The sequence below is a fragment of the Peromyscus californicus genome, unplaced genomic scaffold, assembly GCF_007827085.1.
Source record: "Peromyscus californicus insignis strain IS unplaced genomic scaffold, ASM782708v3 Scaffold_17__1_contigs__length_78620276, whole genome shotgun sequence".
Taxonomy (NCBI): domain Eukaryota; kingdom Metazoa; phylum Chordata; class Mammalia; order Rodentia; family Cricetidae; genus Peromyscus; species Peromyscus californicus.
The window spans coordinates 56228084-56244747 of record NW_026294469.1 but is presented as its reverse complement, the minus strand read 5'-3'; the positions used below and the strand labels follow the sequence as shown (position 1 = coordinate 56244747).

The following is a 16664-nucleotide window of genomic DNA, read 5'->3' as shown; positions in this document are numbered from 1 at the left end:
ATTAACAAGATACTGAAGTCATCTACTACTGCTGTGGGATGGTCTGTATGTCAAATGTGTTGCTGATTGGTCAATAAATAAATCACTGATTGGTCAGTGGCCAGGCAGGAAGTATAGGCGGGACTAACAGAGAGGAGAATTGAGAGAACAGGAAGCTGGGTGAGGGAGACACTGCCAGCCGCCATCAGGACAAGGAAGATGTAAAGTACCGGTAAGCCACAAGCCACGTGGCAAGGTATAGACTAATAGAAATGGATTAATTTAAGCTGTAAGAACAGTTAGCAAGAAGCCTGCCACGGCCATACAGTTTGTAACCAATATAAGTCTCTGTGTTTACTTGGTCGGGTTTGAGTAGCTGTGGGACTGGCGGGTGTCAGAGATTTGTCCTGACTGTGGGCCATACTACTGCTCTATCAGGACCAGACTAACTTCTTATGCCCATTAGTGTTTATTATATGAAACTGCAATCCCTGATGTTCACTGCATATAACCCCTAAATTTTCTTAAGAATTGCTTGGTTTGGCCAGGTGGTGGTGACAGGCTTTTAATCCCAGCAGGGAGGTAGAGGCAGGCAGATCTGAGTTTGAGGACAGTCTGGTCCACAGAATTAGTTCCAGGACAGTGATGGCTACACAGAGGAATTGGCTCAAAAAAAAAAAAAAAAAAAAAAAAAAAAGGATTGCTCAGTTTAACAAGCAGCGGCCTTTACATCACTGTAATAGTTATCAGAATATCCTCCAGAAAAGCAGCTCTGATACCAGCTGGACTGCAGCCTGTTTAAGGCTCTGTGTAAAATAAACTCATGGCTCCATTCCACTAGGCTTGTGATGACTTAGTACAGTATAAACAGATAGATAGTACAGTAGTGATTTCAAAAGGGAACCTTTCAGATAAACTGCTTAGGAAATAAAATTTTATTGTACAAAATTTACATTTACTCTATATAACAAGCACAGTAACTTCTAAAACCTCTTTTCTTTGAGGTTTTTCTGTGAAAAGCATTTCTAACATAACCTCAGGCAGCACAAATTTCTATACAGCGTATATTCAACCGTTCCTTCTGTGATCTCTTGGGGATGAGGGAGAAGGCTGAAAACAGATCAAAACAGTGCTGGGGGAAGTCCACTGCCGAAGAGGAGCCGCCAAGAGCTGGGGACCTTCCACGGCAAGGCAGATGCTCTGGGGTTGCTACTCTGTAAAAGAATAAAAGATACTTTCATCTCTAATCTTAACACTCAAATCTCTCTTTTGGTCCTGACACTTGTAGCTAGTCTTTACTGTTAGGAAAATTAAAGCAGTAAGTTTTCTACGTCTTTATATAAAACAATATTTCTAAGTTTCATCTCAAATATATGCCAGACCAGCTACAGATAATAAAGTGAGTAAATCAAATTCAAAAGGAACATGGGGTGGGCATGGTGGTGTATTCCTGCAGTGCCAGTACTGGGAAAGTGGAGGCAGCCATAGTTATACAGTGAGTTTGAGGCCAGCCTGGGCTACATATGTCTATTAAAAATGGGGGGGGGGGGGGAGTGTGCTGCTTAAAAAAAAAAACAAGATGACCTGCAGGTTTGCAGGGGGAGGGTTGAAACAAGGTCTTGCTGGTGGTCATCTCAGAGGAGCAGCAGGTGGCAATTGAAGTTTAAGGTGTCAGCCCACCAGGAGGAAGCTCTGATGGATCATTCTCGGACAGGCAAGGCCCTGAGACCACAGACTCCAGAATGTCTTTTGCTTCTGCTGGGCCTTCACATGTTTGCTGCTGTTATCTTTCTCTGGTGTCTGCCATGGTGTGAATGGGTTGGGGAGATCCCCACTGCCTGTAATGTAGTGTGTTTATCTCATGGAAACATCCCATTCTACTGGGCGTTTTTAACTGTGGATTGTTATGAAGATGATTCCTCCCTAAGCTGTACTATCTAATTGATAATAATAATGGTAGCTTATACAGAGTTTTGATGAATAAAAGTAAATGTAAGGAAATGTTATACAACTAGGGCCTATGAGTTTTACCTAAGGAGCTGCATAGATTGCAGTTCAGGTTAATGATTAAGGAAAACAATTGAGTCCCCAGGAGTCAGGCTGGCTCTAATTCTGTTAATGCTGAAAGATGCAGTCATAGGTTTTGGTGTGCATCATTAGCTGAAACAAAGTCTTAAAATAACTTCAGGTTAGAGCAGATGCTTTGATAATAGTTGAAAGATAAATAACCACAGAAAACAGTCTTAGAGTTCACAAGGACACATAGCTGAGCTGTCTAATTCATTAGGCCAGGGCTGAAAATACAAAACAGCCCAATTATTACTAGCTGATGCACTTTTCTTGCTAGGATTGGTTGATGACTAATTCCTTGTGTCCATTCCTGCCCTCAATCTCCTGATATAAGAAACTATTGATGAGTGGGTATGCACCCCAAAGATTTAAAGTAGAGTTCTTTTTCATATGTAAAAGTTTAGGATTCCTTCAAGATTCCTTATAAGATTGCCTTTCAAGATAAGTAATAAAGTAATTGGCACTTTCTCTGTAACTGCAAAGTGCAACCTGCCAATAAAAGACCTGACTGAGAAAAATACCTTGCTTGCCTAAATGGTTAATCTTTAACAAGTTGCTTGGGTATGAATGTATGTGGGTTCTTGGGATAATTTGTTTTTTACCTGTAATGTGTAAAATGTTTAATCATGTAAGAGATTTGGAAAATACACTGTTTTTTTTACTGTTTGTTTTGTATTCACTGTAATCATTCACTTGAAAAAACAGAATGTATCCACATTATAATTCCTATATTGCCTGAAAGATTTTGCTGGGTTATATAAGCTGTAAGGGAAAAAACAGAGAGAGTTAAAGAGTTAAAATGGGCTAGAAGAAAAATATCAGGAACGAGAGAAGGAAATCACCAGGAAAATAAAGAATAGAGAATGCAAAAGAATAAAGGAAACCATCAAGGGAGTGGGTGAGTGTCTTTTTCCCTAACCTCCTCAGATAGAAAGTCATAGTTCTGTTGACACCGTGGCTTCCCTTCGAGCCCTGTGCTGCCTGGAGGCTGGCCACCCCAGACAGCAGTAAGGTCTCACCATGTAGCTCTGGCTGTCCTTGAATTCTCTATGTAGACAGGCTGGCCTTAAACTTAATCTGTCTGTCCTTGCTTCCCGAGTGCTGGGATTAAAGGTGTGCAATATGGGACTTGGCCTGTGGTGCTTTGTTAGGCCTAAAGGCTCATTTCTCTGGGTATATGTACTGCCTAATATTGTGTCAACTTGACACAAGTTAGTCATCAGAGAGGAAGGAGCCTCAGTTGAAGAAATGCCTCCATGAGATCCAGATGTAAGGCATCTTCTCAATTAGTGATCAATGGGGAGAGGGGGAGCCCATGGTGGGTGGTGCCATCCCTGGGCTGGTGGCCTTGGGTTCTATGAGAAAGCAGACTGGGCAAGCCATGTGAGCAAACCAGTAAAGCAGCTCCTCTCCATGGTCTCTGCAACAGCTTCTACCTCCAGGATCCTGCCCTGTTTGAGTTCCTGTCCTGACTTCCTTCAGTGATGAACAGTAATGCTGAAGTGTAAGCCTAATAAACCCTTTCCTCCCCAACTTGCATTTTGGTTAAGGTCTTTTGGTGCAGCAGTAGAAACTCTGACTAAGAGAGTACAGCATTCATTTCCCAACAGGGAAGAATACGTTAATTATAGCTTACTTAAGTCATGGTACTGCTCACATGGCCACAGCAACACTTTACTTTCCTAAAGCACTAAACTGCACAGAGTTCTGGTTTATTATTATAAGAAGCTGTCTGGGGCAGGACATGAGGGCACATGCCTTTAATCCAGCACTGGGAGACAAAAGCAGGTGGATCTCTCTGAGTTCAAGGCCAGTCTGGTGTACATAACAAGCTTCAGAACCGCCAGAGCTACATAGAGAGATCCTGTCTCAAAAACTAAACCAAACAAACAAATAAAACCACACACACACAAAAGTTGTCACAAATACTATGACATGAACAGTGAGCACATTGAGGAATTTAGGACTTTCCTGTTTGGAAATCTGCCTTAAACAATGAGATAACAGATTGGTTAACTGTCCTCACTTATTTTCAAGTTTGGCTCAAACTACATTTTATGCAAAGATGTGTATTTACTGAACAAACTTTCACCTCTTCAGTCTACTTACACATAAAATGCAAGTTAATGAACACAGAATGAATCAGATCAGGGACTTACAGACTCTTTGACTATCTGAAGCCATTCATTAAGATACTCCACAAGACTGACTGCATCTGGGATGTTGTCCCCTTCTGAAACAAATTTCAACAGAACTGCCATTTGGATTTCTTTAGAGCAGCTACAAGTAAAAAAAAAAAAAAGAACAATTCAGTGTTTTCTCCTGATACAAGATGCTTACTGCAGTGTGTGAATCTTTTTTTTTTTTTTTTTTGGTTTTTCGAGACAGGATTTCTCTGTGTAGCTTTGCGCCTTTCCTGGGACTCACTTGGTAGTCCAGGCTGGCCTCGAACTCACAGAGATCCGCCTGCCTCTGCCTCCCGAGTGCTGGGATTAAAGGCGTGCGCCACCACCGCCCGGCCCAGTGTGTGAATCTTTACAGGTAAGTTACCTTGCCTCATGTTAGAAAGAGAAAAGACATCACATTGTAAGAAAGATTATTTTACCTCTCATTGTCCCACATATATTCTGCTTCCAAGGAGCCCAGGGAATACGCAAGTGTGTGCCTCATTCTCATCCGCAGGAAAAACCAGCCTTTCTATTCTTAGCTATTAATACATGAGACATGTTCTGATCTACTTCAATAGCCTACTTTAAGTGGTTTTCAGGGCACGCAGTGCTGACGCATGCCTTACGCACGCCTTTAATCTCAGCGCTTGGGAGGCAGAAGCAGGAGGATTTATGTGAGTTCAAAGCCAGCCTGGTTTACAGAAGAGAGTTCCAGGATAGGCTCCAAAGCTACACAGAGAAACCCTGTCTCAAAAACCAAAAGGAGTGGCTTTCAGACGCAAAGAGACTGAATAAAATAACACTCAAGTTGTGTTTAAGACAGGACCTTAGCCGGGTGGTGGCAACATATGCCTTTAATTCCAGTACTTGGGAAACATAGGCAGGTGGATCTTTTTGAGTTCAAGGCTAGCCTGGTCTACAAATCAAGTTGCAAGACAGCCAGACAACCAAAACAACAACAACAACAAAGACAGGCTCTTGTCTGGCAAGGACTGGCCTTAAACTTGCTATACAGCTGAAGTTGACTTTGAATTCCTGATCCTCCTGACTCCACCTCCCACATGCTGGGATTACAGTGTGAAACACCAACCTTGGCTTTACTCTTAATAATCTAGAGCAGTTGAAGGAAAACTAGAAGACTGTGGAATAGTAAAGAGCATTACTCCTTCTACAGATATTTTCTTCTTTTTGAGACAAAGTTTCTCTGTGCGGCCCTGGCCGTCCTGGAACTCACTCTACAGACCACCCTGACCTTGACTTGGAGATCCGCCTCCTGAGTGCTGGGATTAAAGTTGTGCACCACCACTGCCCAGCTTAGAGATTTTTTTTTAAACTGTCTCCATCTTATTTATAAATCACAGGACAAGAACAGAATAGTAGGACTGAACTCCAGCTGTCTCACTCAGCAGATGTGTTGGGTTACGTTACTTCTGTTCTAATGTTCCCCTTCTGAAAGAGTAAAGAGCCTTCCTCAAAAAGGCACACAGCTGCAGTCCTAGCACTATGCAGACCTACCTCAATGGGCACAGAGGCACACAGCTGCAGTCCTAGCACTAGGAAAACCAAGGTAGGAAGGCTGCTGAGCCTAGGCCATGTTCAGAAGCAAAATAAAACAAACAAAAAACAGCAGAGAAAGAGAGATGGAGATTGAGACAGACTGACCAACAAAGAGGCCTAGCCTCATCAAGTCTCACCCTGCACATGTGGCTGAGAACTCAAGAGGCCTGAGCCGACCCCTAGAGCCACAATTCTATTTCTGGTTTTCTGCTTGCATTTCTAGTCATCCTAGCTTTTCTGCCTCATCTTCCATCCCGTTAACTGTACAGACTGCTAGACTGTGCTGTCCCTTCAGTCTGGATGGTACCTGCCAACAGAAAGCCAGGGCAACTACAGGGCTTTGGAGGCTTTGGAGGAGGGGGGAAGCAGCTATTTTATGTATTTGGTCAAATTTCCATTTTTTTGTTTTGAATAAAAGGAGAGTATATGTGAGACGGGCTTCCATCTGACCTGTAGTGAGGACAAGGAAGGGAGAAGAAAAGTGGAAGGAGTGGAAGGCCCTCCAGGAACAGTCCCTCCGCCAGTAGTTTAGTGCAGTGGACAGATGGGTGGAGGACCACAAGGAGTTGGTGAGATGGCCTGCTCTGGAGCAGGAATCAGGGGTTGGAGGCAATGCCTGGCGATGATTTCCCAGGGACTGTTGGTAACCTGTGTGATTGATTCTGCGTGCGGAGAGTGGAGCTGGCAGCATGAAGCACACAGGACAGTCAGCTAAGGGACTCTGTGAGCAGATGTTATGGACTGAATTGCTCCTTCCCACAATTCTTCATGCTATGACTGGATCTGGAGAAAGGATCTTTACTGGATAACTGAGGTTCATAGAGGTCATAAAAGGGGACCCTAATCAAGTCAGAGCATGGCTGTACATCGAGAGAACTCTCAGTTGCTTTTCTCTGCTAATGCACACATACATACACACACACACACACACACCAAAACCAGCTGTCTAAAAGAACGAGAATCTAGTAACTCTGGCTTCCAGCCTCTCGACGGTGAGAACAAAAACAACCAACACCGCCCGGCGGTGGTGGCGCACGCCTTTAATCCCAGCACTCGGGAGGCAGAGGCAGGCGGATCTCTGTGAGTTCGAGGCCAGCCTGGGCTACCAAGTGAGTTCCAGGAAAGGCGCAAAGCTACACAGAGAAACCCTGTCTCAAAAAAAAAAAAAAAAAACAACAACCAACACCACACTGGCGTTCCAGCATGGGGCTAGAGTAAAAGAGAACACAACTGCACTACACAGACTGTTAAACAGACAGTGAGAAACAGACAGATAAACGTACCTTTCATCATAGAGTGTCTTTGTGATTCCACCTCCAGGAATTCGGATGCAAAATTCAGAATCACTCATTTCAGGAATGCATGAACTTTTTTCCATTTCTAGCCAGTTAAGGCTCTTTATTTTATTTTGAACACTCTTTTGCATAGAAGGTGTAAGCAGGTACCGGAAAGGAGTACTAGAAAAATCATATTATTATGCTTTCAAAAATTACAAATACCAGAGAAACCCAGTCTCAAAACACAAACAAACAGTCAGATCTTAGAGTAATAATAAGAGCAGTCCATATACTACTTCATAAAATTTGTGATAAAGTATAAAAGCTTCTATTTCTATTTCTGGTAAATTTTGTCTTATTTATAACTAAGAACTCACTCTAAGGGCTGGGGATGTTGCTCAGGGGTAGAGTGTTTGCCTGGTGTGTGCAAGGCCCTAGGTATGATCTCTAGCACAATCACAACACACACAGAGACACTCAGACTCTCTCTATAAACACACCATACCTATACAACCTGGATTTGATCCACAGCATGTGTACACCTCCGTAACCATAGAAACACATGAATTTACTGGCATACTTTAGTACTAGGGTACTAAAAAGATTTCTACAAATATAAATGGTTGCATACAGAAAATAATGTTCATCCATTCTTTCAAATGTTTCTAGTTAATTTCGGGGCTGGAGTATAGCTCACTCAGTGACAGAGTGCTTGCTATGCCTAAGACCTTGGTTTGATCTTGTGCCATAAAAAGTAATCTTCCTTATACCCAGCTGTGCTAGCCTCAGGAGCTAAAGGAACTCTTCTTTTCTTACCTTTCATTTACCTTCTTCTTTCTCAACTCCAGCTAGGAAAGGACAGACCTGGACTTTAAATTTTAAATAAACAAACGACCACAGTATAAACTGTAACAGTGGCAAGAACGCACCTTCGAAGTTGTAGATCATTACGGTGACAGGAATGGCTGCTTGAAAGAACGATAATCCTGGCACAGTTGCTGCTTTTCACCCATGCAAGCAGTTTCTCACAGAATGACTTGGATTTATACTTTGTATGCCATTAAGATGGAAAGAAAATACTAAGTTGAGATCTCAGAGTTGAAAATAACATATGCAACCATCTACCTATCAACTTTTTGTGATAATGATTGATATGATTTACTGACACCAAAATGATCAGTACTGTCAAATCTATTTACTTCTTTTAAACTGAAAATGAAGGACAAAGATCAATGATTTAATATTATCTTTATAATCATAAATTGTGAAGAATGTAGATCTCTATCCTAAGGAAAATTTCCCTTCTCTTTATTTAATCTACTGTACTTAATTACATAGTCATCTATGAGGTATTCTTACTAGAAATTTCACTGTACTATGATCACAAGGAAATAATCAGATGAACACTGAGTAATGACTTCCTGGCTTTGAGTCCTCAAAGGCATCAATACTGAGAAGAACAGAAAGAGGAGGGCAATAGCTAAGGCTATCAACCACAAGGATGTAACTTCCACGTGTAACAAGCCAACCTTGACTGGATCTAGAACTGAAAGAGTTCTGAAAATAACTGGGGAGATCTAAATATATTGGATGACATTTCCAAGTCATTAATAATGTTGTCAGGGTTAAGAATGGCGGTGTTGTGAGACTGTCCTTGTTTTTAATATAAATTCCTCCCTCCATGACTAGGATAGAACCCTGAGCCTCATCACACATGTTTCAAAAGGACTCTGCCACTCAGCCAAAGCTCGGGTATCTGTCCTTTCAAAGCTGTGTGTAAATTTAAGGATGAAACATACTAAGTCTGCTTGCCTAGTAAGCACAAGATCCTGGGAGTAATCTCTAACACTGGAAAAACAAAAACAAACACCCCCCCCCACCCCATCCCCAAATATAAAAGCACTATGGACAAACCACAAACAACTGCAGCATTAGTGGTTCGATGGTGCACTTAAATAACCATGCCACAGATGAACCTCACACAGAACACCGAGGAAAGGAAGCTAGGCAGAAGGAAACACCTGCTCTGAGAGTCAGTCACCTCTATAATGGTTTACCTTATCCCTATTGTTCTTGGATGGCTGATAATATTCTATTTCTTTACTTGGAGGAATTTTTACTTGAACTCTTCTTCACATATATTTAGGTAAAAAAATTAAAAACTATTATACAGTTAACTTTTCCACTAAACTCTTTTTTGGGTGGGGGTGGGGGTGTTAATACAGGGTCTCACTGTGTAGTTCTGGCTGTCCTGGAACTCACTTTGTAGACCAGGGTGACCTTGAACTTAGAGATCCACCTGCCTTTGCCTCCTGAGTGCTGGGATCAAAGTCGTGCAACACCAGTATCCAATCTTTCACTAAACTCTTAACAGGGCATGATAGTGCACACCTGTGAGAGAGGCTGAGTCTAACACTAGCTACATAGCAGACTCTGTTTTCCAAAAACAAAAACAAGAATCTTCTGTATTTTTGACCTCCGGAACAGATAATAAATAATCCCATCAACAAATGTTTACTCCATTTCTCTATGTGAAAAGCACTATCCTAGGAGCTGGGTAGGTCACTGAAAGTCATAATGTCACCCTTATTTACTCTCCCTCAGTGAGGTAATAAATATATGATATGGCAGGTAATGAGGATTTCTGAAGTGGGCACAGCATGAACAGACATGATGTAGTCTGGGAAGGTAGGCAAATACTAAAGAGAAGCAAGTCTTTAGCAGGAAAGCACTCCAAGTAGAGAAACAGGCTGGGATGAGAGTGAATTTAGTGTCTGAAAACTACCACAGGCACCAGTGTAGCTGAAGGCTGGATATGCAGAGCAACTACCAACAGAACTCTCTGCAATCATGGCAATGTTTTTTTTTTTTGGGGGGGGAGGGGGGGCTGTTTCAAGATGGGGTTTCTCAGTGTAGCCCTGGCTGTCCTGGAACTCACTCTGTAGACCAGGCTGGCCTGGAACTTAGAGATCTGCCTGCCTTTGCCTTTCGAGTGCTGGGATTAAAGGCGTGCGCCACCACCACAACCCAGCAGGTCAATGTTCTTATGGCAATCTCTTGCTATGTGTACCTACAGAGAATACAGATAGATATATGAGACTAGGCTACTTTATCAGACAGCCAGGCAGAACCTCATAGGCCCCGGTAAAGGACTGTGAATTCATTTTGAGAGATGAGAAGCCTCTGAGGGTTTCAAGGAGGAAGAGATGTGATTTGACTTGGTTTAGATGATCATTGGTATTACTGTTGGAAAACAGACTATTAAGTGTTCATGGAGGTGCTGGGGGCAGAGCAAAACTGGAGCATGAGTGATGACAATAGTTTTGGATAATTGAGCAGTGGTGGTTATAGCATGTTTTTTGTCTGTCTGTTTGTTTTTCAAAAGATTTATTTATTATGTATACAGTGTTCTGTCTGCATGTACACCTCCAGGCCAGAAGAGAGCACCAAATCTCATAGATGGTTGTGAGCCACCATGTGGTTACTTCGAATTGAACTCAGTGTTCTTAACCTCTGAGCCATCTCGCTAGCCCCTAGAGCATGTTTTAATAAATGATTCATATACCAAAATTTTTCTGTAATGCTACCCAAATTGAAAATGTGTTAACTCATAAGGCACAATTCCTTCTAGTATACAAATGAAATGACAGCAACACACCTGAAATATTATGAAACTTTCATCAAATCAGACCTTTCCTAAGTATACATAACAATACAGGAGAAATAACTCTGTCTTACTGACTTTGTATTTTGTCACTACCCTTCAATGAATTTAAAAAAGTAAATATACCAACCTTAATGAAGATGGATCTTAACTGAAGCACCACTAGCTTCCTTGAAGGTAATGAATATACTACAAAGAGAAGAAAAGGAAATCACAGGACAGGTTACAGTGAAGAAGCTGCTAAAATGAAATTATCAGCATGATAAATAATATTTGAGTTATCATAGCTTTTGCACTTAAATATTTTCAACAATTAAAATATAGGCTTTAGGGCTGGTGTACAAGTGTGAAGGTCAGAGTTCAGATCCCTAGAACCCACATGTGCTGGTTAATATTGTTTGTCAACTTGACTCCATCTGGAACCAACTAAAACACACCTGTGAGGGATTTTCTTGACTGGATCATCTGAGCTGGGAAGATCCTCCCCGAATCTGGGCAGACCTTCTGCTGGCAGCTCACAGAAAGGACACAGAGGAAGGAAGCTTTTGCGTTTTTCCTGCTTGCCCTCACTCTACCGGGCAAGTTAACCTATCCTGTTGCTCAGGCATTCCTTTGCTGGTACTAGAACCTACTTCTTCACCAGGCAGTGGTGGCACACATCTTTAATCCCAGCACTCAGGAGGCAGAGGCAGGCAGATCTCTGTGAGTTCGAGGCCAGCCAGGACTACACAGAAACCCTGTCTTAAAAAAACAACAACTACAACAACAAAAAGAACCTACTTCTTCAGGACTCCAAAACAGACTGAAGACCAGCTGAAGCATCTAACTTCATTGACTGAGTAACTCCTGGATTCTTGGCCTTTTCTTCAAGAGTCAGCCAGCCTGTCAGCCACTTTAATATTATATTCATTTCATCAGTCCTGTTGCTCTAGAAAACCCTGACTACTACACCATGTATTATATAGTATGGTGGATGTGGTGGCTCACCTGTAATTCCACCTCTCAGAAGGTGAAGACAAGGGATCCCTGGAGCAAGCTGGCTAGCCAGACTAGCTATATCATTGGACTCTGGGTTTACTTGACTCTGCCTCCGTGAACAAAACGAAGAGTGATCAAAACACACATAGAAGCACAGGCTCTAAGCGCGACACCCTTTCCAACTACTGTCCTTTAGCTCCTTCCGTTAGGTCTTGTTTTATTTTACTGTTTTGAGACAGGTCTTACAACGCGCCCAGGTTAGTCTTGAGTTCTGTTCATGCAATCATCCCTACTATGTAGCTGGAGTATAGGAGTATGCCACCAAGCATGGTTTATAGTCTTTTTCTTTTTAATTTATAAGTTAAAACACTTGCCAGGTGTGGTGGTTCATGCTTTTAATCCCAACACTTGGGAAGTAGAGGCAGGTAGATCTCTGTGAATTCAAGGTCAGCCTGGTCTACAGAGCAAGTTCCAGGACAGCCAGGGCTGTTACACAGAGCCCTGTCTCAAAAAAAAAACAAAAAACAAAAAAACAAAAAAACAAAACAAAAAAAAAAACCAAACAAACAAACAAAAAACCAAAAAAAAACAGAAAAAGAAAAAAAAAACCCAAAACCAAACAGAATCCAAAAAACAAACAAAACACCCTTATATAATTATTTCGTTTTGTATACATGCAGACACACACACACTCCCCATGGTGGCCAGAAGAGGATGTCAGATCATCTCGAGCTGGAGTTACAGGTAGGTCTGAGCAGCCTGATGTGGGTGCTGGGAACTACATTCAGGTACTCTGGAAGAGCAGCAAGTATTCTGCTCCTGACAAGTATTCTGACCACTGAGCCATCTCTCCAGCCTCTAATTAATGTTTTAGGTTGGCAGACTAGTGAGTTTCACCACAGCACTTTAAATATCGTCCCTGAACTTTGTTCCTGAGAGTCTATTCCTAGTTTTAAAAACTTAGGCTGGACATGATTATTCACAGGAGGGTAAGGAGTTCCAGAAAAGCCTGTGCTATATAGTGAGACTCTATCTCAAATAACTAACTACTCTATATAGAAAAAACGCCACAGACATACCTTCAGTATTTATACTGAGTTCGTCTGAATCTTCTTCTTCAGTTGCATAAGGATTGTTTCCAACCATTGGCACCAGGCAATCAGTATAGAAATAACCAATCTTACACATGTTCAGTGTAGAAATAATCAGATCAATTGCAAGCTGGCCAACATTTCCAACGGATACTGCCGGCTGAAATGAAAAAGATTTGCTCTATGAGTCACCAAAATTACCAGCACTTTTAAGTTTAGATAGCCAAAGTACTATATGCTTATGCTTAGGCACACAGCAGGACACAGATTCTTTTACAAAATAAAACAAACCAACAAAACTTTCTGCTCCTGCAGTTTCCATTCTACTAAGGAAGAATAAACAGTAAAACAGAGTAGTGTTATGGAGAATGCAGTGTATGTGTGCGTGCTATTTTAAGTAGGGTGATCAAGGAAAGGCTTACTTTAGGTGACAATGGCTGAAAATGGCACAGTGGAGAGCTACAGTTGACAACTGTATTCTCAAGGTTGTGCAAAATAAGTGGAAGGGCTGTGAGGTAGGAAAACAGCCAGGGCTTGGGTCTTCTTTCAGTTTGCTGTTACACTATTTACTCCAGAGGTTGGATCGATTGTTACCCCACATTACATACACACACACTCCCCCATGGCTTCAAAGTGCCAAATGTCTACCTATACCACACAAGAGTTTTCATACCACACACGAGTTTTCTGAACTCCAATCTACTGGACACACCACGTGGCTATGAAACACTCAAAATCAGCACATACAAAGCTAAATTTCTGCCTGAACTTGTCTTATTTTATATTTCACAAAAGAGCAATATTATTTATTTGTTTGCTAAAACCAGGAATTTTCTTTCTTTTCCTTTACTAACTATACCTAATTATGTAATATACAAATAATTTTATTTACCAAATCTATCTTTTGTGTGGCACATGCACCCGTGCGTAAGTACAGTTGCCTGGTGTGTGGGCACAGGTGCTTGTATATATAAGCATGGAAGCAAGTGGATAATGTTGGGTTTGGGCACCTTGCTCTGTTACTGTCTTGGTACCCTGAGACAGGATCTCTCATTGAACCCAGAGCTAGCTGGTGTCTAGGAAAGCCCAGAGATCCTTCTCATCTCTGCCCTCCATGGTGCTGGGCTTACAGGCTAACATGGCCACAGTTTTTATGAGTACCAGTGATGCCAGATCCTCAGGCCTGAGCTGTAAGAGCTCTCACTGCGCCATCTTCTGAAGCTGTTTGTTTTGTTTTTAAATACAGACAACAGTCTATGTATGTGTCCCTTTAAGGGAAGGAACACAACTGTGATCCTGCTTCAGCCAACTGGCTCTTGTTTTCATCCTTTCGGCACTGCCTTGATTTGGATGTCAGTCTTCCCTGGTTATTTTCCCACTTCTCACTGGTATTTTCCACCAGACTCCTGGTTACTTCCTGTAATTCTCTCAATGACTCTGCTACTTTTGGGTAGAATCATCAGTCTCATTATACTCCTGCATTATTCCCACTGGTATGTAATCATACTTCAATATTTTTATTCCTTTTTAAAATTATTTATTTTTATTTTATGAGCATTGGTGTTTTGCCATGGGAGTCAGGTCCTCTGTAACAGGAATACAGACAGTTGTGAGCTGCCATGTGGGTGCTGGGAATTAAACCTGGGTCCCTTGGAAGGGCAGTTAGTGCTCTTAACCACTGAGGCATCTCTCCAGCCTATTTTTTTTTTAATTTTTAAAAAATTTTCTTTGGTTTTTTGAGATAGGATTTCTCTGTATAGCCCTGGAACTCAGTCTGTAGACCAGGCTGGCCTTGAACTCAGATCCGCCTTCCTCTGCCTTCTGAGGGCTGGGATTAAAGGATGGTGCCACCACCATCCCATAGTATTTTTATTCTTTAAAAAAAAGTGTCCTTTGATGCCACACAGCACCCTCACTGCCACGCCACTCCTCAGGCCTCTACAAAGCTAAAATTCTCTAATTGCTGTCCACTACGGTCTAACTTACAGTAGGAACTTTCTCTCTGAATACACGAGCACACACACTCTACCTTAGTGGATCTCAACCTTCCCAATGCTGAGACCCCTTTTATATAGTTCCTCCTGTTGTGGTGACTCCTAACCTTAAAATATTTTCACTGCTACTTTGTAACTGTAATTTTGCTATTGTTCTGAATTGTAATGTAAGACTATCTGTGTTTTCAGATAGTCTTAGGCGACCCCTGTGAAAGGGCCACTCAACAACCCCAAAAGGGGTCCTGACCTACAGGTTGAGAACCTCTGCCTTACCTTCTCTTTTCCCATTTATTTGACCACCCATCAAAAGGCATCCTTCTTCACCATTTCACCAGTAACGGGCTTAACCACCTGACCACCTATATGCTACCACTCCCAAATGAACGACTTATGACTGACTTGCTTGATAACTGAGGAACAGGAGACATCTGTCTTTCTCATTTTATATTAAACAGTACATTGTCCTCTGGTCCCTTCGAGGTCACTGGGCCTCACTACTCTCTCCACATGTCATTCTCAATCCTTTGCAGTAGTCTAGGCACACGAGTCTCTGTTTTAGGCATCCATTTTTCCAGGGCACCCCTAACCCCATCTTTTTGGCCACCAATTTGTCTAAAAAATCAAAGGCCCCTTGTGTTTCTCCTGTCAACTTTTTAAAATTTAAAAACATTTTAAAATTATGTGTCTGTCTGCGGGTACAACATGCTCATGTGAGTGCAGGTACCCCAGGAAGCCCAAAGAGTGTCAGGGACCTTAGAGTCGGAGTTATAGGCCATTGTGAGCCTGTCACTCAACTCCATTCTCTGCAAGAACCTTACAGGTTCTAATTACTGAGCCACTTCTCCAGTCCCTTCTCTTCAATTTATGTTGTTCTTCTTGGTCTGTTTATTTATTGAGGCAAGGTCTCCTTCAGGATGGTCTGTAGACGTCTTCCAGCCTCACCCTTGGAGTGCTGGGAATACAGCTTGTTCAAACCACTCTCAGCCTTCCTCAGGTCCATGATCTCGTCTTTCTGTATCTTCTTCCAACTTCTGTCTTCTTCTTTATTGTTCTTACTGATGTACAGGTCTTTCTAACTACATCGTAAACTTTTGCGGACAAGCACCTCTTCTAACAGTCACCCTAACAGAATGCTTATCAAAAACGAGTACTTAAAAAAAAAAGGCAATTCTGCAACTGCTCGTTAGTGGCCTAGATCAGTACTGACCCAAACTACCTGAAAAGATACTTTCACGGGCAAAACTTAAGGATTTTCCTCTCGCGCGACTTATGTGCAATACAACTGCTATCTAGAAACATTACAGCTGACAGGCAACGAAGGCTCCAGCTAGCAGACAAGCCTCGAGGGCGCTGACAAAGGTGCTAATTTGGACGGTCGCCCCCAGCGACAACTTCCAGGAGCAGACACACACACGAGTCCGGTTCTCCTAAGGCCAGGTGGCGTTTCCCGGGTCGGGATGGCGACAGGGCCCAACTCAAGTGGAGACTCACCATCAGGAGTGTGAAGTTCGTTAGGTCGGGGACCGAATCCCCGCAGGGAACGAACATGACTGCCCTGGGCGGGAGAGAAGCACGAGCACCGGCCAGGAAGAGGAGGGCTCCTCCGTAGCGCAGCAGGCGGATCACGTGACCCGCCGGGGGGGTCCTTCGGGTCCTTTGGGCGCCCGGCGCTCTGCCTGATCACAGCGCGGAAAGAGGCCTTAAGCGCGCGGCGGGCGGCGCTTCCTGGGGCGTAGGTAAGGGAACCGAAGGCCGAGGACGTCTGGAACCACGCGTGGGGTGGGGCAGGAATCCCCGAGGAGGCGGCGGGGCGGACGGCGCCGATCAGGCAGCTCGGAGGACAGCCCCGGCGTCTGTCAGTCCGCACCGTTTGAAAACAGTTCGTT

At 42.8% G+C, this 16664-nt stretch overlaps 1 protein-coding gene across 1 annotated transcript; it reads right to left on the bottom strand.

Annotated features, from left to right (window-relative positions):
• Positions 1–891: 891 nt before the first annotated feature.
• Positions 892–16404, bottom strand: Psmg2 (proteasome assembly chaperone 2). The gene is made up of 7 exons (XM_052742392.1): positions 16270–16404; positions 12773–12944; positions 10846–10904; positions 7981–8099; positions 7058–7231; positions 4209–4329; positions 892–1193 (listed from the first exon to the last, which is right to left on the bottom strand). The coding sequence occupies exons 1-7, from the start codon at positions 16324–16326 to the stop codon at positions 1101–1103; spliced, it is 795 nt and encodes a 264-aa protein (XP_052598352.1). The 5' UTR covers positions 16327–16404; the 3' UTR covers positions 892–1100.
• Positions 16405–16664: the final 260 nt, after the last annotated feature.